We start from the raw sequence: 23883 nt of genomic DNA, 5'->3' as shown, positions 1-23883 counted from the left end.
ACATCTTGGAACTGATTCTTTCTGTCCCCTCTTCGGGTCTCCCACATTAATAAAAAACCAGAATACCTGATCAGCAGGATGGATATAGAGAGGCATTAAAGGTGTAGGATCCCTGTCTTTTCATTTGGCCACTCTACCAGAGATGGATAGCAGGTCTACCCAATGAGACACAACAGAGACCATACATTTTTGTGATATGTATATTTTATAATTATATATATATATATATAAAATGTGCGTTGGGGGAATTACGGCACTCGCTTTTGGGCGACCCAGCAATGGCTTTCCACAGATGCTAAGAAGGACGAGGCAGCTCTCTGCTCCTCTTTCTTGGTACGACGTAATTGAACGGGCGGGACTTCCCGTTCGGGGCTGTTGCGTGATTGGTCGGAGGAGGAAGCGCGCTCACTTTCAACGGGGCAGGCGGGAACTCGCCACTGGCAAAGCAAAATGGCGTCGTCAGTAGCCTTCCAAGAACTGCGAGATCTGATCGAGACCCAGGAGGCTTTGGTGGAGAGGCTGAGACAGCAGGTGGGGCCAGGGCCCCGCCGTTGAGACCACAGGTCGCGGTAGGGGAGGGACTGGGGATACTGGCAGAGCTTGAGAAAGTTACTTTTTTTGAACTACAACTCCCATCAGCCCAATCCAGTGGCCATGCTGGCTGGGGCTTATGGGAGTTGTAGTTTTAAAAAAGTAACTTTTCCAAGCTCTGGACAGGTGCACGATCTCTTCCTTCTCGCTCCCTCCCACTTTCTGGGTAACTCGTAGGGACGCGCTGGTTTCCTCTGGCTGCCGCCAGCCCGGGTTAGTCCTAGTGTGGTAGGTGACCAGTTGCAGCCCCGGGATCACCTTACTGCCGCCCAAGACAAACGTTGTCAAAAGCCTCATTGAAGGAGCTCTCCACGGGTCTCCTGATTGTATCTACCCAGCATTTTACGTACACAAATCCTATTTTTCTTTTTTCTTAAAACAGCTCTCTGAACGTTCGGAGATCTGGAAACTTTTATCTCTTCTGTTTGCATGGAACATATATGTATTTATTGCATTTCCTTCAAGGAGTGCAAGGCATCTCACAAAACTGCTGTGATAAGTTAGGCTGAGAAAGAGCAGGGGTTGGACTATGGCCTGGGAGACCAGGGTTCGAATCCCCACGTAGCCAGGAAGTGCACTGGGTGACCTTGGGCCAGTCACTGCCTCTTAGCCTCAGAGGGAGGAAATGGTAAACCACCTCTGAATACCGCTTACCATGAAAATCCTATTCATAGGGTCACCATAAGTCGGAATCCACATTATCCACATAGCAGCCCTGTGAGGTAGGTTAGGCTGAGTAATAGCTGAGATTTCTATATATATAAAATATCACACGTACATATGTATTTTAATGCATTTATGTCTTGCCTTTCCTCCAAGGCGTTGAATGTGGCATACATAGCACACACACCCCTTCATTCCCAGCTGACGGGTTAGGCTGGGGTGAGAAACCTTTTTCAGCCTGAGGGCCACATTACCTTATGATCAACCTTCTGAGGGCCACATGCCAGTGGCGGGCAGGGCCAGAGGCAAAGGTGGGTACAGCAATTAATGTAACTTTTACCTTTGTACAGTAGGCTAGTTTCTACGCACACTCACACACACCTCTCAATCCTCCATCCAAGGAATCGAGAGGCATTCTTGAAATTCAGGTACACATTCTAGCCAAGAAAAAGCACTTGTGCAAAGCAGGGCCACTGAGGGGTGTGGCCTGTGGAGAGTTCCAAGGGCCGGATAGATAGGCTTGAACTTGGCTCCTGGGCCTGAGGTTCCCCACCTCCTGATTAGGTTGAAATATAGTGACCTAAGGTCACTCTGTTAGTTTCATAGCTGATTGGGGATTTGGTCTCCTCAATTCTGGTCCATCACTAACTAGATCTAACTAACTAACTAACTAACTAGATCAGCTGCAATCTGGGCTCCATAATCACCCTGTCTTCTCTGCTGCAGGCCTGAGTTTGTAGAGCCCTGTCAATGAACAGTATATAACCCTGTTAACTAAACAGATTTTGCATCTGTGTTAGAATTGCTTTTAATGTCTTTTAATATCTTTAACCTTTTTTTTAAAGATGTTTTTAAAGTTTTTTTTTTAATGTTTTCAACGTTGCTTTGTTTTAATGTATTTTAAGGTCTTTTTATGATGTTATAAAGTGTTTTTAGTGTTTCTGTTTGCCACCCTGCTGGAAGGAAGGGCGGGGTATAAATAAAATAATAAATACATATTACCAACACGTATGTGGCACCTGAATTCAGTAAACGTAATTGTTCCTATTGATACTGCCTTCCATGACCTATCCCTCCTCCATGAACTTGTCCTGTTCTGATTTTCAGGCTGTGAGTGCTCTTGCTTTCTGTAGCCAAAACAGCATCACACGTGCAGAAGAGAGGGATAGGAACAAATGGGGAAACCTCAGTGTTTGCGAAGGACAAAAGATACTGAAGGAAAAACCTAATAGGATGCATGCACACACAAAAACCCAGCCCATTGAGGACTGAGCATGCTCAGTGACTATGCAATGCTAACTGATTGTGGAGGGGGATGGAATATCCTGGAGGAGGGCACTGAACAGAAACACTGCAACTGTTGCAGATCTCACTTGTCATAGGCTAAGTATAAAACAGAGCTTGGAAGTAATTCGTTACTTTTTTGAGGAACGAGTGGGTAATTCCTTTACATTTTGATTGTAATAGAACTAGGAGTAATTTTATTGCTTTTGTGGAGTAATTGTAATGTTTCCAGCATTACTTTTGGGCATTACGGGTGGACCGGGGGGGGGCAGGGGAAGTCTTCTGCTGCTCTGATTTGTGAATGAAAGTCATGTGCCTCAAACTGAGCTTCTGTGCAGTGTCGCTCTTCCCTTGTGCTCTGTGGGTGGGCAGGAGGCGAAGAGGGAGGAGGTGGAGAGGGAGGCGGGGTGGAGTGGAGAAAACAATTGTTTTAAAAAATGGACTCTGGTGGAGAAGAATGGAATGGAGAGAGAAAGGAGCCAGAGAGCACGAACATGAATGAAGGAGGCAGCAGGAGAATGGAGATAAAGGACTGTGGAGGTGAAAGATGACAATGTGTATGTGTGTGTGTGTTTGAATGCTGTGTTTGCACTTGGCACACAAAGTGGCCTCCACCACCCTCTCTGGCTATTGTGCTGCATTTGCGATATTTTAACTTTTTTGCATCTCAGGGGAAAATGTTTGCTTGGGTGAGTGCCCCTTAGTTGGTGGCAGGGCAGGGTCTGGGAGGTGGTTAAGTGAGAGAGGTTATGCTTGCTGGCTGAGTGGGGAGGGGTGCACTTAGCTTGATTTGCAAAGATCTGAGCTGTGGCCTCTGCCTCCCCATCTCCCTTACCAGCAGAGAGACCACCATTGCTATCTTATGGATAAAAATAATTATTCTACTACCTCTGTATGTGTGTGTTTATTTTAATGTTGTTTTAGGCTACTCAGACGTGCAGCAGCCAAGGCCAGCACCTTGTAGGTGTTTTTTTTAAAAAGTAACTAAAATGTAATTGCAGTGATTACTTTTGAGAAAAAGTAAAGTAATCCCTTACTTTCAGAGCGGTTGAAACTGTAGCAGTAATTACTACTTTTTGGGGCCATGTAATTGTAAGTGTAATTTATTACTTTTTAAAAGTAATCTTCCAAGTTCTGGTGTAAAATATGATAGCTAAATAAAACCTTTGTAATTGGGGGCAATATGCTGTTGTATATATCAGCTTCTGGGAGCACAAACAATGGAAGGTTTCTTCATGCCCTTTGTGCTGGAAACAGGATTCTGGATTAGATAGAACTTTAATGTTATCCAGCAAGACAGTTCTTAATATAGGAGATTAAATATTGTACATCTGCAGCAGTTACCTAGATGGAACCACCAGTCTTAAAGTTACTGTACCTCTGAATACCTGTTGCTAGGAGACAGGGATGACTGCTTGTTGGTTTTCTAGAAACATACAGCCGGCTGCTGTTAGAAACTGGACAGAGAACTAGATGGATCTTTGGTCTGGTCCTGCAAGGCGTTTCTTATGCTCTTAATTATTGTATTTATGGCTCAGAAATGAAATTATCTGCAAGAACAGGATGAGATTTTATATTTGATTTCATTTAAGGTGGCTGCCAAATTAAGACTTCAGCAGGGACACTCCAAGTGTTGTAGCATCTGAAATAAGACACCAACCATATGTGTGTAGTCCATGCACTGGTAACCTCAAGAGTGGATTACTGCAATATACTGTACGTGGGGCTGCACATGGGGCTGGTCAGGAAGCTCCAGCTACAGCAGAATGCAGCGACAAGACATCAGAGCAGGGCAGGTGTTTGGAAGCATGTGATATTTCAGTTAAAACATCTATACTGGCTGCCTGTATGCTGCTAGCCCTTCTAAGTCATTTATGTGAAATGAGCCTGCCTGGCGCTGTTATTAGCCAATGAGTGAAGTCAGAGTTGTGATTGATTAGTGAGTTGTTTGGACACTAGACAATAGGAATCCCTGGGGTTCTAAAGAGCTGCTGTTTTTCCCTCCATCTCAGTGTGCTTTTCCCATTTGTCTTTTTTTCCAATCTCCGTAGTTTGCCCGTCCATTTTCCCTAGCAGCTAGGATGCATCTTTCCTGTGCTGGGTTTGCCTGACATTAGGTAGTGCCTAGAAATGATTTTCTGCAAATACTGCTATACAGTAAGTGTGAGTGAATGTTAAAGAATACCCTTCCCCCAAAAGGCAAATGTAAAAACTTTGCAAAGAGGCTAAAGACCAGGGACCCATTAAGAATTCATTGTATAGTTAACCTAAGAGACACATATGCCATTGTATTGTAAGTCTCTTAAGTCTCTTTGTGTTTCATGGTACTTACTTCTAGATGAGTAGGTACAGGATGGCAACCTAGGCTTTCATTTAGGGTTGGCATTAGGGAGAAAACAGAGTTCTCATACCTTTAACAGCTGTATGGCAGGCAGAAACTCAACAGTCAAGTCTTCTAGTATGGAAATACAATTATGGAAAAACCTGCACCATGACTACTATCTAATTTTGTGTTATGCCATGCCCCCATGGCAGCCATTTTGAACTGGTATCCCCAGCACTCTCAAAATATGAAATATGCCCTCTGGTTAAAAAAACATTAGTGACCTCTGGGTAGTGGTGATGTAAAATGGGTAGAAGCTGTTCAGCAATAGCCATCAAACAGAATGGGCCTAGGTAGATTTGGATATGCTTAAGCCCATTGAAATCAGTAGGCTTAGGTACACCTAACTCAGCATAGAGTCAGACTGTAACAATAACTAATTTACATAGAGCAATTTTACCTAATAGTAAATCTCTTATACAAACAAGTAATCTATAAAATATTAACATTTTTTTATAGATAGCAATGCAGGGGGAGAACACAGTAAGCAAGGTGGAATATGAAGCTATTGTGAAGAAACTAAAGGTGTGTGGCTTACATTTATTAATTTATTTCTAATGTTTTTACCCTTTTGTTAAAAATAATGAAGTCAGTGATAGAGATTACACATGCTCAAAGTTTTGTGCAGTGCCAAAATCATGTTCTCATGCAGGCATTGAATAGGTTATGTTTCACTTATACTGAAAATTGGGTCACAAGTAGATTACAATGATTTCAAATGTCAAGAGGTGGTGTCTGAATACTTGAGATTGAGAGAAAACGTAACGAAGTTCTAGAATATTTTCTTTGAATGCTTCTTGGTATAATGTTGGCGGATGAAATCTGTTAGACTAATTTAAATTCTTCAACTATATTTTAATTCACAGAAGGAAGAGGAAGAACACGCAAAGACAAAGAGCAATCTAGCTATGGAATCTGAACAGCTGGAGTTTGCCCTTGGGGAGATCGATGTTCTGTCAAAGCAACTTGAGAGGGAGAAACAAGCTTTTGACAACGCGTAAGCTTTTGTCGGAGGAGTCTCTGTGAAGGGCGTTGGCTTAAAGTTTGGTTGTATAAAAAGAGGGCGGTGAACAACACATTAGTTACAGTCCCCAAGAAGACCACTAGTTGGCCAGTTCACAAGGGACTACCATCTTCCTGTCCCCCAGCCTCTGAAAAGCTGTGCACATGCAAGAAGCAATAGTGAACAGTAGGAGCACTGGAGAAAAGCAGCTGTTATCTCAGTTTGCACTTTTGCTGGGGCTTCGGGGCCATTCTGTGCTCAATAAAGAATGTTCGATCCTCATTGAGCTGTTTTAGGGTTTCTCTTAGAACTTTTTAATAAAGGAGGGTGTTGTACTAATGTAAATGTTATCCTCCAGGCCTCCTGATACTTCCCTCTTGTGTGTGGATGGAGCCTTTTTGATGACATGAGGATCCACACTCAGAGAATGAGTTCAGTATTAGTATATAGGATAAAGCTTAGATCTTGTGAAGTGGTGCATGTGAATATTTTCAAGTCACTACAACAACATAATGGAAGCTTAAAGGGAATCAGAGCAATATATGCACTTAAATCTGTAGACATAATGGATGTTGCTCTACAAATCAGGCAGCTCCATGATGAGTCCAAAGGTGAAGCCTGCAAAAATGCCTTCCGATAATATATAACTAGCTCCTCTTCATATTACCTGAAAGATAACATTTGAAATCCTTGTTCCTGATGTATTTAATGGAAGTTGCAAGTGGCACGTGCAAAGACAGTTTTCTGTGCAAAGAAATGGTTATCTGCATTTTTGACATGATTACTTCTGTTGTAGACTTTCTCGTGTAAACAGCAAAGTGCTGAACCAATCGATCCAAAAAGACAAGTTGATAAGTAAATGCACTGGTAAGTTCACTAGATTATTTTATTGTCTTAAACTGAGGACCACTTCAGGCAGTACATTTTTAGGTGTTCATCTTTAAATGTGTAACTAAAAATGTTACTTGCGAATATGGCAAGCAGGCATGGGCAAGCTGGTATTGTGCAGCCATGATTTGCTGCAGCTCCCTATTGACCTACACTCAGGGCATACCTGGTTTTGCCTCCACTTTCTCTGCACTATGCATGCTCGATCAAGGGCCCCCTGCCGTTCAGCAGGTTGCTTGGTAGAGTTCCAGTTGTATAGTATACATAACCTCACTGCTGCATACAATTGCTTACGAAGGTGTTGTTACAGGGTGATCTGGATGTGGGGAGTTTTACATCTCTCCCTTTGTCATGGACAGATCACCACTTGCTGAAGTTTAGACTCACAGTGGCTTCTACCCTCTGCAAGGGTGGGGGACCTACTAAATTGGTCGGCCCCCGGAGACTAATGAATCCTGAAGGTTTTCAAAGGGCTCTGGGGGATTTTCCGGCTGATAAGACTGGCGCTCCTGTCGAAGCCCTGGTCGAACTGTGGAATGCGGAGATGACCCGGGCTGTTGACACGATTGCTCCTGTGCGCCCTCTCCTGTGTAGAGCTCATACAGCTCCATGGTACACTCCAGAGCTGAGAGCGATGAAACAAGATAGGAGACGGCTTGAGCAGAGGTGGAGGTGAACTCCCGACGGATGCAACTATGCGCTGGTAAGTGCCTCTACTAAGCTGTACTTAGGAGCGGTGAGGGTGGCGAAAAAACAACATTTTGCTGCCACTATTAAGTCATCTCTTTGCCGCCCAGCGGAGCTTTTCAGGGTTGTCCGAGGGCTACTTCATTCTGGCCCTCAGGACATGGTTGAGTCATCAGTGGCCCGCTGTAATGAGTTTGCTGGGCACTTCCAGAATAAGATCTTATGCATCCGCCAGGACTTAGACTCCCAGTTTATAGCAGCTGATCCAAATGAGGTGTCCGGAGCACAGTCTTGTCATGTTTTATTGGATGAGTTTCAGTTGGTTCAGCTCGAGGACGTGGACAAGGTGCTTGGACAGATGCGTGCAACCACTTTGGTACTAGATCCTTGCCCCTCTTGGCTAATAAAAACCAGCAGGGATGGAACAGCTGGCTGGGCCAGGGAAGTGATTAACGCCTCTTTACGAGAGGGAGTGGTTCCTGGCTGTCTGAAAGAGGCGGCAGTGAGACCACTTCTGAAAAAACCTTCCTTGGACCCAGAAAATTTCAACAGCTACAGACCAGTAGCGAATGTTCCATTCCTGGGCAAGATCTTGGAACGAGTGGTTGCTGGCCAGCTCCAGGCGCTATTGGATGAAACCGATTATCTAGATCCATTTCAATCCGGTTTTAGGCCCGGTTTCGGCACCGAGACAGCCTTGGTCGCCCTGTACGATGACCTATGTCGGGAGAGGGACGGAGGGAGTGTAACTCTGTTGATTCTCCTTGATCTCTCAGCTGCTTTTGATACCATCGACCATGGTATCCTTCTGGAGAGGCTCGCGGAGTTGGGAGTTGGAGGTACCGCTTGGCAGTGGTTCCGCTCCTACTTAGCGGGTCGTCTCCAGAAGGTAGTGCTTGGGGAACATTGCTCGACACCGTGGGTTCTTCAATATGGAGTCCCGCAGGGGTCAGTTCTGTCTCCCATGCTTTTCAACATCTACATGAAGCCGTTGTGTGCGGTCATCAGGAGTTTTGGAGTGCGTTGCCATCAGTACGCTGATGACACGCAGCTCTACTTCTCCTTTTCATCTTCTTCAGGTGAGGCTGTCAGTGTGCTAAACCGTTGCCTGGCCGCAATAATGGACTGGATGAGAGCTAACAAACTGAGGCTCAATCCAGACAAGACTGAGATGCTGTTGGTGGGTGGTTTCTCTGATCAGATGGGGGATATACACCCTGTCCTGGATGGGGTTACACTCCCCCTAAAGGAGCGGGTTCGTAGTCTGGGGGTCTTTTTAGATCCTTCCCTGTCACTTGAGGCTCAAGTAGCCTCGGTGGCATGGAATGCGTTCTACCAACTTTGGTTGGTGGCCCAGCTACGTCCCTATCTGAGCAGGGAGGACCTTACATCAGTTGTACATGCTCTGGTAACCTCGCAGTTGGATTACTGCAATGCATTCTACGTAGGGCTGCCTTTGAAGACAGTTCGGAAGCTACAGCTCGTGCAAAACGCGGCGGCCAGATTAATAACAAGGACCAAGCGGTCTGAACACATAACACCTGTCCTGGCGCGCTTGCACTGGCTACCAATATGCTTCCGGGCCAGATTCAAAGTGTTGGTCTTAACCTATAAAGCCTTATACGGCGCGGGACCACAATATCTGTTGTAACGCCTCTCCCGATATGAACCTGCCCAGACACTGCGTTCTACATCGAAGGCCTTTCTCCGAGTTCCGACTCATAGCGAAGCTTGGAGGGTGTCAACAAGAACTAGGGCCTTCTCGGTGGTGGCCCCTGAACTGTGGAATAGTCTCCCCGATGAGGTGCGCTTGGCGCCGACATTGCTATCTTTTCGGCGCCAAGTTAAAACCTTCCTCTTTTCCAAGGCATTTTAATTTAGTTCTTAAGTTTGCTGTAATTGATTCTGATTTATTATTTTTATTTATGTTTTTGTTGTATTATATTATGGAATCTTATTGTTATATATTTGTATTCTTGTTGTACACCGCCCAGAGAGCTATGCTAGTGGGGCGGTATAAAAATTTAACAAATAAAATAAAATAAAAATAAAATGAAGAATGAAGAATGATCAGTTGAACATATAAGATTGTTGTGTTCAGCATGATGAACTGTGGAAGTTACCTCCCATTTAATGTGAATAAATTGCTGGCAGTAATCAGCAACCATGTTCCAGAACTCCCCTCCCTCCCAAAGAACCAATCACCCCCAGTGTGCAGTGGGGCAATGTTTCTGAGTTCAACATATCCTGGGAAAAGGACAGTTTTCAATAAAGTATATACTGCTTGCATAGAATGTCAGTTGTGGTCCCAGGGTATGGTCTGAAGACACATGAGTCTACCAGTTTGCTGAAGCTAAGTCAGTCTACATCTGGTTAGTCCCTGCATGGGTGACTGCCTGGGAACCACTTGTACTCTGCCTTGGGCTGCATGATGGAGAAATGCAAGATATAAATATAAGAAAATGAATAAATAGGGTTTTTTATGATTCTTGGCAAAGAATTTGGATTTCTAGAGCATGTAATACTTATGGCACTACCTATCGGGGTGATTAATCAGGCCAAGGTAATACAGTTAGATATTTTGATTGTTTTTTAACAACAATATGTCTTTTAACCCCTTTTTAAAGAAGTTTTTAAAGCTTTTTTAAAAAAATGTTCTTAAAGTTGTTTTAATGTATTTTAAGGTCTGTTTTTATGATATTTTGATGTGTTTTTAGCGCTTTTGTTTGCTGCCCTGGGCTCCTGCTGGGAAAAAGGGCGGGATATAAATCAAATACTAAATAAATAAATAAATTCTGTATACATGGGTGTGTTTTGTGCCCTGAGCTTTTGAAATTTAGGAAGCAAAGCGTAAATTAGTGATCCTCAAATTTTTCTAACAGAAATTGAGACCCATATTCAGAAACAGGAAGATATTCTAAACTACAAAGAAAATGAGATCAAGGAGCTGCAACGCTTCATCAGCAAGCAAAAACAAACCTTAAAGTAAGTACTTCAGGCTGGGACCTCTTCCTTCCACTGGCATTTGTCATTGACTTCGATCAGAGTCAGACCTGTCTTCAGATCCATTTGTTTGCATTATGTACGAACTCTAAACTGTGGTTAATCTTAATTATGATTTGTTGATATAAACCAGCTTCATAAGCTGTGGTTTGAGGTTGGAGTGTTTCAAGCAAGCAATAGTTAAGATTAACCACAGATGACACGACAACCCAGTTGTTAATTAAAAACAGAACTGAAAACTTCCAGTCTCCTCACAGTCACAGCAGAATTAGAGGGAGGTGTGCACAAGCCCAAAGTTGCTGCAGCTTGATCATGTCACAATAAACAATGGTTTATCATAACATTCAGACCAGACCAGCTCAATGAATGGCCAGAGTGATGGTCTTCTCTTACATAAGGCTTTCTGCTAAGGTAGCAGTGGTAATAAATCATTGTCCTGCAGTGGAGAAAGGGATCCTCCTACTCACATCTCTAGATAGGACTGCAAATTAGAAACACATGCCTTATCAAGTCGGAGAGGACCTTTTCTCCTGTTCCTTCCTGCCTAGCTCTGAAAGGAAGGATGACAACAGTGCTCTGTCAGCTTCATCCATAGACATGGCAACTTGCTTGTCTTTCATCTTTATGGCTTTTGCTATCCTCTCTACTCCTTTTAGGTTGCTGTGGGGAGTGTGAAGAGAGTCTTAATACTATTGCATTTCGGCTGGTGGTAGGTGGTTGTGTCTACAATGTTTCCTAAGAGTGTGAGTGTCACATCCTTGACAGGATCGTAGAAGTCTACCAGTAAAAGTACCTGTGTCTTTCCAGCCCAGGCACCATAGGGAAGAAAGTCTTCTCAACTACGTTATTTTATTTGGCCAGGGCATGCTTTCTGCTGTGCCCTTGGGGGGATCGCTGGTCACCCTTCCAGACGTTCCTTTACCTCTGCTGCCTTTGGTACCAGCAGTCCCCCAGGGTGACCACCAAGGCCTCAGTTTCCACCTTGGTGATGCACTATAAGCTGGACACTTATGCGTTGGCCAAAGCTTTCTTTAGCAGGCATGTTCTCCAACAGGTGATAGCTTTCTAGGTCACAGCAGGCACTGCCCATCTGGGAACCACTATGGTATATCCTACCCAAGGAACCCCTTGCTGCGTTGCAGGAAAACAGAATGTTGGGCTTACCATGATAAGTTCAGTTTATGGAGGAGATCCTACCCGCTCTGGGAGATGTTCCCTCTGTGAGGGGAAACTGAGAAGGTGCATATTAAGTGCCCACAGCGGGGTAGTGGATTTTATTGGTTTCCTCCCCCTTGGGGGTTTCCCTGTTTTCTTAACTTTCTGTTGTTTCTGGATTGCCATGCTGCTAGTGGTTGCTTAGTCTGTAGCTGTGGTATATGCTGATACTAGAAAGTGGGTGATTTCCCACTTGATGAGGCATGTTTCTAATTAGCATAGTCCTGCCTAATGGTGGAAGTGGGAGGAGTAACCCATCTGAGGATCCCCTCCAACCTCTGCAGAAAATGAAATTATCATGGCAAGTCCAACATTGTTTTTTTCTTTATCAATTGTTTATATTGGAAGGATTATTCAGAAGGCTTAGCATACATAGGTAGTCTTCCATTTTCCTAATGTATCATATATAGATTAATAAGTACTTAAATGTCTGTTTTCACACGGAAAATGATGTAGTAAATGCTCTTACAATCTGCTATTGCAAGCTTTCTGTTGTGCTTTTTTTAGAAAAGAAGTGTCTGACTTCAAGATACAGAAACAACAGGAACGTTACATAGCAAAAGCGCTTGGGAAAAAAAACAAGGATTTTAAGTAAACTTAGAAACATTCCCTTGATTTTAATCTTACTGAAGTCAAGAATGAACGTCTCAGTTTTTCCACCAAAAAATTATTCTATGTGAAGTGAGATATTTACCGCTAAAGGTCAGTTTTCTGTACATTCTGTCCAGTGGAATCAATCTTGGACCTATATATTTCTGTACATGTTTAGGTGGACAAAGAATTGGATTCCCAACATTTAGGCATATGCACGAGTTTTTCCACTTGAATGTGAAAGGCAATAAGATCCCAATGAACTTTAGAACATCTGTGGATATTACTAAATTGCTACTACATAGTGTAGTAATCCAATACCTAGATCTTTCTGGGAACTTTTTCATGTCATTCCTTGTGCAGGTAGATTATGAAATCAACATTGTAACGTATACATGGCTGCTTAGAAGTAAGTCACACTGAGTTCAAAGAGACTTATTCCAGGGTAAATGAGTAAAGAATTGCAACCTCAGTCCAAGAGGTCATTTCTAATCGAGGACATGCCATTCAAGGCTGTCTATCATTGTTCCTCTTTATCCAGCTCTAGAAAGTGAAAGAAATTAGTTTCAAAGGGATGTGGCAAACCTTCAACCATCAAATGGAATAGAAAGACAAATAGTTTCAAACTATTATAAAGCTGCCACATGGCATATCTTCTCAGAGCCACAAATACTGGAGATCCCATGCTCTTATTTTGCAATTCTGATGTTAATTTAAGCTGAGGCTGCGAAAGCAAAATCTTTGAATTCTTGAATTCAACTTGAATTTAAGCTGCCCTGCAAAGATTCCTGCCAAAAGCAGAGCTTGCATTCAGTGCTGAATTTTCAGCATGGATCAGCTGGGAACTGGCCAGTGGAATTAGGAGTAAATTAGGACCCCTGGTGTGTCTAGTTAGCCCTGTGGGCCACAGGTTCCCCATGCCTGCACTGGTCACTCAGTGGTAAAGGAAAGGCTCTGTGCACATGCTTACAGGCACTCGTGTGACATATTGCAAGATAGCACTTTAAGCTGCAATCCTAAACACATTTATTAGGAAATAAGCCCCACTGAATGCAATGCAATTTCTGAGTACACAATACATAAGATTGCAGTTATTTTTATATCTTCTTTGAGTTGAAAGGGAATTGGCCCTCTCTCTGGGCCTTTCTGCATGATCTTTTTAAAATACACAGTTGATAGTTCCACTTTTATTCCCTTAAACTGGTGCTTCTTTGTAAAGACAGTTGATTTTCTTGTAAAGCACTTGTACAGTGCTTTGTACTTGGGATTATGTACTGCTACCTCCATGGCGCAGAGTGGTAAGCGGTGGTAATGCAGCCGAAGCTCTGCTCACGGCCAGAGTCTTATTCCAACGGAAGGAGGAAGTCGAATCTCCAGTAAAAGGGGTCGAGGTCCACTCAGCCTTCCATCCATCCGTGGTTGGTAAAATGAGTACCCGGCATATGCTGGGGGGTAAAAAAAGGCCGGGGAAGAACTGGCAATCCCACCCCATATATACGGTCTGCCTAGTAAACGTCGCAAGATGTCACCCTAAGAGTCGGAAATGACTCGCACTATAAGTGTGGGGACACCTTTACTTTTTACCTCTGGATTGCATATCCTATCTTATTGTACATTAATCTAGGTATGTGAGTGCTATGGGCACCTGCTGTTGTCTGTGATATTAGTGACAAGTAAACTTTCTTTAGTTTAAAAACAATACTGTGAAACTTAGTTGTGGCTTGTTATTTTTAATGAATTGTTTATACACATTTTTACCTTTAAGAACATAAGAACAAAAGAAGAGCCTGCTGGATCAGGCCAGTGGCCCATCTAGTCCAGCATCCTGTTCTCACAGTGGCCAACCAGGTGCCTGGGGGAAGCCCGCAAGCAGGACCCGAGTGCAAGAACACTCTCTCCTCCTGAGGCTTCCGGCAACTGGTTTTCAGAAGCATGCTGCCTCTGACTAGGGTGGCAGAGCACAGCCATCATGGCTAGTAGCCATTGATAGCCCTGTCCTCCATGAATTTGTCTAATCTTCTTTTAAAGCCATCCAAGCTGGTGGCCATTACTGCATCTTGTGGGAGCAAATTCCATAGTTTTTTTTTTTTTTAATAATTTTTATTCAAATTTTTCAAAAGACAAACAAAACAAAGTCAAAAAAACATAACAATACATCAACAAAAAATGAAAATAAAATAGTTGACTTCCGATTTGTCGCAGATCAGCTATAAGTATATAATATACATCAAACCTGTCCCTTAATGTATACATACAGAGTCCCTTTTCTCCGTAGGCTGTCTTAATTAATCGTCAAATCCCAGTATCATCATTTTATTTTGATCTTTCAACAAAAAGTCTAAGAGAGGCTTCCATTCCTTAAGAAATGTATCTGTCGATTTTTCTCTAAGTAAACATGTCAATTTGTCCATTTCTACTAAATCCATTAATTTCAATAGCCATTCTTCCATTGTTGGTATTGATTCCATTTTCCACTTTTGTGCATATAATAATCTTGCTGCCGTAATCATATATAATATTATTCTTCCATATTTCTTTTCTATTTGTTTATCCATAAAACCCAATAAAAAAAATTCTGGTTTTGACTGAATATTTATCTTTAGAATTTTTTGCATCTTCCTACCTATCTGTGCCCAAAATGATTTTGCCTTTTTACATAACCACCACATATGATAAAATGATCCTTCTTGTTGTTTACATTTCCAACAAACATTAGAAACATTACTATACATTTTTGACAACTTTTCTGGAGTCATGTACCAACGGTACATCATTTTATAAAAATTTTCTTTAAGATTATAGCATAGTGTAAATTTCAAACCTTTTTTCCACATATTTTCCCATTGATCCATTTGTATGTTATGACCAAAATTTTTTGCCCACTTTACCATACACTCTTTTACTTGTTCTTCCTCCATATCCATTTTCAATAAGAGTTTATACATTTTCGCAATTATATTTTCATCATTTGTACACAATCCTATTTCAAAATCAGATTTACTTATTTCAAACCCATACATTTTCTTGTCCATTTTATATCTTTCTAACAATTGTAAATAGGCAAACCATTGAAAACTATATCCTTCCTTTGTCAGTTGTTCTCTCTCTTTCATTGTATATTCTCCATGTACATTTTCTAATAGTTCTTGATAAGTTAACCATTTCTCTTTTCCAGTCATTTCTCTTCTATAAAACGCTTCTTGACTTGAGACACATAATGGTATTTTCGAATAAAACCTTGGTTTGTATCTATTCCATATTTTCAACAGAGGACGTCTTATAAAATGATTGTTAAAGTCTACATTTACTTTTACTTTGTCATACCATAGATATCCATGCCATCCCCACTTCAAATTATGACCCTCCAAATCCAATAGTCTTTTATTCCTCAATAAAATCCATTCCTTTATCCAGACTAAACAGCAGGCAGCAAAATAAAGTCTCAGATTTGGTAATCCCAGTCCTCCTCTTTCTTTGGCATCTTGTAGTAGTTTAAATTTAACTCTTGGTTTTTTTCCTTGCCATACAAATTTAGAGATATCTTTTTGCCATTGTTTAAAAGGTAAATCAGAGGATATTACAGGTATTGTTTGAAACAAAAACATCATTCTCGGTAATACATTCATTTTTATCACAGATATTCTACCCATTAATGACAGTTGTAGTTTATCCCATTTTAGCAAGTCTTTCTTAATCTCTGTCCATAATTTTTCATAATTATTATGAAACAACTTTGAGTTTTTATTTGTCATAATGATACCTAAATATTTCAACTTTTTTTCTATTGTAAAATCTGTCTTGTCCATTAACTCTTTCTGTTCCCTTAAAGTTAAATTTTTCACCAACATCTTTGTTTTTTGATTGTTGATCTTAAATCCTGCTAACGGTCCAAATTCTTTTAATTTGTCCATCAATATATGAATTCCTTCCAAAGGGTTTTCTAGTACAATTATCAAATCATCAGCAAATGCTCTCAATTTATATTCTTCTTTTTTTATCTTTAATCCCGAAATCCTTTTATCTTGCCTTATATCTCTAAGCAGCACTTCTAAGACCAGAATAAATAAAAGGGGAGATAATGGACATCCCTGTCTTGTACCCTTTTGTATTTCACATGAATTCGTTAAATCTCCGTTAACAATTATCTGGGCCTTCTGAGATGTATAAATCGATCTAATCCATTTTATAAAATTGTCTCCAAAATCCATTTGCTCCAAAACCTGAAACATAAATTTCCAATTCAAATTATCAAATGCTTTTTCAGCATCTAAAAAAATCAAAGCTGCTTGTTTATCATTTCGTTGTTCTAAATATTCCAACACATTCAAGACATTCCTGACGTTGTCACGTAATTGTCTTTTAGGTAAAAACCCTGATTGATCTTCCTGAATAAATTGTTGCAATATTATTTTCAATCTTTCTGCCAAGATCATTGTAAAAATTTTATAGTCATTATTCAATAGAGATATTGGCCGATAATTTTTTGTTTTAGTTAAATCTTGCTCCTCTTTAGGTATTAATGTTATATTAGCATTTTTCCAACTATCCGGTATCTTTCCCTCTTGCAGAATAGAATTCATTGTAGACTGTAAAGGTAGCAAGAGTTCTTCCTCCAAACATTTATAATACATTGCAGATAACCCATCTGGTCCTGGCGCCTTTCCTAATTTAATTTTATTTATAGCTTCAGATATCTCTCTTGACGTAATAGGGCCATTAATAGCTTGTCTCTGATAATCTGTAATTTTAGGCAAATTCTGTTTAGATATATACTCTTCTATTTTTTCAGATGGAATTTCCTGACACTTGTACAATGTTGAATAATATTGATGAAAAATCTTTTTGATTTTTACATTATCTGTCAGCGTCTCATCTCCTTCTTGTATCTTTAAAATAATATTTTTTTGACGTTCTTTTCTTAATTTATATGCTAACCATTTCCCAGGTTTATTTGCAAATTCAAAAGTCCTTTGTTTAGCAAAATTTAGTTTCCTTTCAATTTCTCTAACTGTCAACATTGACACTTGTTTCTGTAGCATTTTAATTTGATTTACAATAGAAACTTTAGTTGGATTCTTTTTCAATTCTTCCTCTTTTTGTTTTATTTCTTCCAAAATTAATTGCATTTTCTGTTGTTGTTTTTTAATTCAGAGTTACATTTAATAAAATATCCCCTCATAAATGCCTTACTTGTATCCCAAACGATATTTTCACTTGTTCCTTTATGTAAATTATGTTCAAAAAACTCTTTTAATTTCTTCTTACATTCTTGTACTACTTTGTCATTCTGAAGTAAAGATTCATTTAGTCTCCATCTAAATCCAAGATTTTTTTTTTTAAAGTTAATATCACAGGATTGTGGTCCGAAAAAGTTTTTGGTAATATATCCATTTTAAAAATATCCTTCGCTAAAATTTTAGACATCCAAATCATATCAATCCTCGAGAATGTTTTGTGTCTTTCTGAAAAATAAGTAAATTTCTTTGCGTTATCATTTATATATCTCCAGGTATCCACCAATTCTAAATGTTCCATCAGTTCAAAGCAAATCTTCGGTAATTTACCCTGTGTCTCTTTGATATTTTTTTCAGAAAGCCTATCAATTTTTGGTGAGATTACCCCATTCCAATCACCCATGACGCACCAATGATCATATGAAAACTCTGACAATTTTTCCATAAGTCCTGTGTAAAACCTTGTTTTATCTTCATTGGGAGCATAAATACCCACTATCAAAATGTTTGTACCCTGTAAAGTAATTTCAACCCCCACAAATCTACCACTATCATCCAGTAATACCAATTTAGGAAGCAATTGTGGGTTAATGTAAAGAACAACTCCATTTTTTTTTTTTGGTCCAGCTGAAATAAATTCTTCACCCAAATTTTTACAAATCAAATATTTGGAATCTTTCTTCTTAATATGAGTTTCTTGTAAACAAATTATATCCAATTTTAATTTTTTCAAATAATGAAACACTTTCTTTCTCTTCTGCGCCGTGTTGGCTCCATTTATATTCCAAGTTAGATATTTGTAATCCATCTTTAAGCGTGTATTTTAAAATGTGCCTGATGCTCCTTTTAATCCATCATCTTCCTTCCCCTCCTCTGCGTATCCTTGTTGACTTTGTTTCCCAGGAATTATATCCATATCTTTGAGTTTATCTTCTTCCATATCTTTTGAAGCTTTTCTCAAGAAGTCCCTTGCTTTTTGAACAGTATTCAATCTATATTTCTGTTGTCTGAATGTAAAGATCACTCCTTCTGGAACATCCCATCTAAATTGAATTTTGCATTGCTTAAGTTTTTCTGTAAGGAAAGCATATTCTTTTCTCTTACGTAGAAGTCTAATAGGAATTTCTTTCATCACCAGTATTTCCTTACCATCAATTTTAAAGGTATTTTTAAAGTGTTGCTGTAATACCATATCTCTGGTCGTCTTTTTTATAAAATGAACAAGCACATCTCTTGGAATTTTTTTCATTGTTGCATATCTGGAATTAATTCTATAAACTTTGTCTATTTCAAATTCCATCCGATCTTCATTCAAATCCAGAAATTTTACTAAAGCATTAACAATTTTATCTCTGATGTCTTCACCTATTTCCTCAGGGATTGCACGGAATCTCAAACAATGCTCTTTATTTCTCATTTCAGTCACAGCCAAAGGGAGCAAATTCCATAGTTTAACTATGCGCTGAGTAAAGAAGTACTTCCTTTTGTCTGTCCTGAATCTTCCAACATTCAGCTTCTTTGAATGTCCACGAGTTCTAGTATTATGAGAGAGGGAGAAGAACTTTTCTCTATCCACTTTCTCAATGCCATGCATAATTTTATACACTTCTATCATGTCTCCTCTGACCCGCCTTTTCTCTAAACTAAAAAGCCCCAAATGCTGCAACCTTTCCTCGTAAGGGAGTCACTCCATCCCCTTGATCATTCTGGTTGCCCTCTTCTGAACCTTTTCCAACTCTATAATATCCTTTTTGAGATGAGGCGACCAGAACTGTACACAGTATTCCAAATGCGGCAGCACCATAGATTTATACAACGGCATTATGATATCGGCTGTTTTATTTTCAATACCTTTCCTAATTATCGCTAGCATGGAATTTGCCTTTTTCACAGCTGCCGCACACTGGGTCGACATTTTCATCGTGCTGTCCACTACAACCCCGAGGTCTCTCTCCTGGTCGGTCACCGCCAGTTCAGACCCCATGAGCGTATATGTGAAATTCAGATTGTTTGCTCCAATATGCATAATTTTACACTTGTTTATATTGAATTGCATTTGCCATTTTTCCGCCCATTCACTCAGTTTGGAGAGGTCTTTTTGGAGCTCTTCCCAATCCCTTTTTGTTTTAACAACCCTGAACAATTTAGTGTCGTCAGCAAACTTGGCCACTTCACTGCTCACTCCTAATTCTAGGTCATTAATGAACCTTTCCAATATAAATACCCCGTTATCTCTTTCTCTGCAGTACACAGACTGGATTTCCTGTTAACCCTACAGTTATAACAGAAGATACAACAAAGAATAGATAGAGAATAGAAGAGAGAGAAAAGGAGATGGAATACTGAATTATTTAGTCAGTCATTAGACCTTTAACCATATGTACTCAAATGCTTCAAGGTATCTTCAAAAACGTTTGTAGAACCTTGAGACCCATGTCTACAGTACACTACCTTCTCATGTAGTCATAAGTTGAGCATATCCAGCTGTCACTCACTTGTGTTCAGTGGCATTCTTGACTTCTAAGCCGCTGGTACTTGTCATTTAGACTGTTAGCAGCACTCTTAAAAGAAACCACTTACGATGATGTTTTGATATCGCCCAGTTTGCCAAGATGTTACTGGAGGGTACTTCCATAAGGTGTGTGATTGTAACCTCAATAGTTTCTTTCTTTTGCAGAGCAACTCTGTACTGCTTGCCTGGCCACTTACTTATTTTTGAATCTTCAGTTTTAATTTTTGTTTGCTTTTTGATTCTGTGGAAGAACATAATATATTGCAGGAGTGTCCATACAAAAGCAAGACTACCATGCCCTAATTCATTTTGTGTGGGTGGAATATCGTATGATTGAACTAAGCTAGGTGTCAAGAGTACTGTGTGATTGGGGTACACTTTATGAAGATCTTAGAGCTCCCCTGGGCTATGTGTTGAAAAAAACCAGACAGCCAGACACAAAGATTAGGAATATTAATCTGTTATTACTTGCAAGAAAGTAGTTTTTCCAGCTATGGACTGAGCTCATTGGTGGCCTTGAAGACTGGGAAGCACCAGCTCTTAAGTTATTTTAGTACCACCAGCTCACACATCACAGACTATCACAAACAATTCCCTGTTAATTTTCTGCATCAAGGGGAAGGGTTCTTGGTGATAGTCCCCTATTCTGTCTGCATCATCTAAATTCACTCTCTATTCCTAGGACCCCATAAACTTGGAGAGAAATATAACTTTGTTTTTTAATGTCTTGTCACCTTTTGACCCAGTCTGTGTACTGGCTATGGCCACATACTGGTGAGGCAACAGATATTCAAAGATGTTCTTGAAGATGGGTAAATTCCAGACAGGAATGAGCTGTGCCTGCTGGGTTCAGCCTCTCCTGGTTTCTGGTATTTGCTGTATCTGTCTGGGATCCCTGTAGTATTGGTTAATTGCTCCTCATGGTTAATTTGGGTCTTGTACTCCTGGCCTATATGAATATCTGTTTAAGCACTGAAATACTTGTCGGACTTTAGAACGTCTCTCAGCAAGCATGCCATGTTTGAATCCAGCTTTTGGCAACATGCCTTGAACAACACAGGCACAAAAAGCCTCAAACATTTCACATTTTGCTTTTATTTCAAAGAGTTAATTACGATGAAGTTTTTGTCTGATATTTTTTAATTCCCATGTCTTTAAATTTAGCTCCATTGGTGAACTGATCTGACCCAAGATATCCAGTATCTTACAGTCCTGGCATGCCTCCAGCGGATTAACACCTGTTGCTGTTACTTTGCTGATCTTTTAAAGAATAAATAAATAAAATAGTTTACTGTAGTTTTCAGCAAGATTACAGCTCACTCTGTACATATAGATTGAGATGTTTCTATAATATTTTCATTTCTCTTCCAGGTATAGAATGGTTTGCTTTGAACAGAAAAAGGAAAACACTTGGTTTATTTAACATTTTTCTATTTTGTAAATGTTGAATCTGGAAGGATTTTAGACTCTTTACAATCTAAACACAGCTCATAGCTAAAATGGAAACAGTTTTGGCACTCTCTTTGGGAACAGACAGAGTGGATCCCTTGACTGTGAACCAGCCAGCTACATCAGTGTCAGATATACTTCACCTATCTTGGCAACATTTCAGTATTGAGATAATGTTTGGGGAGCTGTATCAATAAAACCTTCTGACATTTAGACACTGAAATATTCACAAGAACTCACGTTGCACTAGTGGTACAAGTACTTCCAATGGTAATTTTAACCTTCTTAATTTAGCAGCTGCTTGTCAATAAAGGTTTTGTTGCCTGTACTGTTTGGAGTAAACTTGAACACTGAGGAGTAATTTCAATTGGCACTAAAATACATAAGTGCTTTACATATGTAGCAGGAGCTAATAAAACTAGAACTGAGGCAATGGGAAAGGAAAAATTAAACCATGAAGGGAAAGCACATTAACAGAGCACTCCTAAAGAGCAGCAGGCATAACAATGGGGTGGGCAGATTATCATTATTTAATAATAATAATAGTGGATTATCACAGAATTACTATCTACTAGGGATGAGGGAGAAATGCAATTCAGTTTGTATTTAAGGGCATATGTACCTAATTCACACTTTTCTAAACAAGATGCAAACTGAAACAAGTCATCTTTCAAAACCTGCACATCTGAATTTTGCAGCCAGTGCAGCATCAAGTGTTCATATAAATGCATATATTAGTGAAAATAGCACACAAAACTGCATTACGTGAGGGGAAATTGCTCTGCAAAGGTGTGTATATAAAAAAGTATTGTAAGAAATTCACAATAAATGCTAATGAAGTTTTATAAGGACTTTTTAAACAAAAATCACAAACCGATGTGGACAACTGAATTTAAGATTGAAAAAATAAGAAATTAACTGGGTGAAACTGAAATTGACACATTTACCCATCCTACCATGAGGTTCTGACTGTAATTTAGTAAGTAATTTTTTAAAATTTATATCCCACTTTTCTGCACTTAGAGAGGCTTACAACAACATAAACATACATATGGACTCTATGGATCACACCAGAGGCAATGACCTTTACTCTGTTCACGTAATGGTGATTGCCTCCATAAGCCTCAGCTACTCACATGTCTAAAGTTTCAGGCCACAGAAATATTAATATGCCAGACTTTCTTATGGTCAAAGACCTTTGCAAAAATCAGATAGGCTCAAAGGTATACAGCAAATCACGTTTGCAAATACAACTACAGAAAATACTATTTATATAAAACACAGTAAATAAAAGCCAGAATCAAGGATTTTAAAAAACAAAGCAATGAAATTAATAATAAAATTATCAAATCAGGGCATCATCATGACCAATTATATTAATGTATTTCTAAAATATTCCTATTGATCACTATGAAGAAGAAACAGTCATTGCTTTTTCTATTATGCATTCCCTTTTGCATTCAGTTACAGTTGCAATAAATTCAGAAGAGTCAAACATGGAGCTATGAAACTTATGTGACTGTAGTGGTTTAATAAAAATTGACCTTGGCTTGTTGGCAATGTATGCAATTCAAAAAGGGGTTGTTTTCCCTGTAGGAAAGATAGAAATGGTCTCTAGAGCTAGGAAAATCCTAAGAATATTACAGTCTCTAAATGAGACTGAAACAGTTTTCCAAACCTGTGTTTGAATGAAAACATTTGGGGCTTTGTGGGATAATGATACTATGACAGCACCTTGAATTGTGCACACAAGGTCACAGGAAGCCAGTGCAAACATCGCTGCACTTATATAATGTGTTCCTGCTGACTTTCCTGTTGTGAGCCAGACTACTATATTTTGCACCAAGCTCTCACTCTGAGCAATCTCGAAGCGCAAATCATATAGAACACATTGCAAGAGTCTAGCACAAAGGTACGAAATCCAAATCTGAAAACTAGACAAAGGCTTCTCAGAAGATACTATGTGTGAAAAGCTCTGTTGCCCATCTGCATTATTTTAGTCTAAAGAGCAGCTTATTGATTCAGTAGTACCTAGGCTCCAGTTCCAAAAGAGGACTGACCATGAGCCTAGTATGGATTTCACTTCAGACCACTGCCAGTATCTAGTTTGTCTTTCAGTTAACCAATAATTTTCACAGAAGTACAGCATAAAATAATTTGCTGGTGGTATCGTGACATATCCCACAAACACTAAACAAGATTTACAAGGCAAATACACATGGTCATTGGAAATGCAAAATGATGGATGCAAACTTTATTCCTATTTGATCAGAACTCAAGACCAGAGCTATTGGGAACTGTGAGGTGCAGCTTCTAGGATTGCACAGGGCCTTCACGCTTTGATCAGCTACAGGTAAACATGGTTGGAGAGGCGGCAGAA

At 39.8% G+C, this 23883-nt stretch overlaps 1 protein-coding gene across 5 annotated transcripts; it reads left to right on the top strand.

The window, feature by feature from the left end:
* The first annotated feature begins 424 nt into the window (after positions 1 to 424).
* Positions 425 to 21296, top strand: SPATA24 (spermatogenesis associated 24). 5 transcript variants are annotated; one of them, XR_009762104.1, is made up of 9 exons: positions 453 to 531; positions 1411 to 1565; positions 4590 to 4695; positions 5381 to 5446; positions 5788 to 5918; positions 6721 to 6791; positions 10382 to 10484; positions 12225 to 12419; positions 21219 to 21296. XR_009762104.1 is itself a non-coding variant. In XM_061622415.1 (6 exons), the coding sequence occupies exons 1-6, from the start codon at positions 451 to 453 to the stop codon at positions 12310 to 12312; spliced, it is 540 nt and encodes a 179-aa protein (XP_061478399.1). In that variant the 5' UTR covers positions 425 to 450; the 3' UTR covers positions 12313 to 13971. The 5 variants fall into 5 exon arrangements, 1 of the variants encoding a protein (XP_061478399.1); XR_009762103.1 differs by lacking the exon at positions 4590 to 4695; XR_009762105.1 differs by lacking the exon at positions 1411 to 1565 and having other exon boundaries at positions 469 to 531.
* Positions 21297 to 23883: the final 2587 nt, after the last annotated feature.

The sequence above is a fragment of the Rhineura floridana genome, chromosome 4 (assembly GCF_030035675.1).
Source record: "Rhineura floridana isolate rRhiFlo1 chromosome 4, rRhiFlo1.hap2, whole genome shotgun sequence".
In the NCBI taxonomy this organism is placed as follows: Eukaryota; Metazoa; Chordata; class Lepidosauria; order Squamata; family Rhineuridae; genus Rhineura; species Rhineura floridana.
This window is presented reverse-complemented; position numbering and strand designations above follow the sequence as displayed.

Excerpts from the sequence above, each read along its gene's own strand:
- SPATA24 (XM_061622415.1), top strand. The coding sequence starts at position 451 with ATGGCGTCGTCAGTAGCCTTCCAAGAACTGCGAGATCTGATCGAGACC. Across the intron at positions 5,447-5,787 it reads CTATTGTGAAGAAACTAAAG|AAGGAAGAGGAAGAACACGC; the intron begins GTGTGTGGCTTA and ends TTTAATTCACAG. Across the intron at positions 6,792-10,381 it reads GTTGATAAGTAAATGCACTG|AAATTGAGACCCATATTCAG; the intron begins GTAAGTTCACTA and ends TTTTTCTAACAG.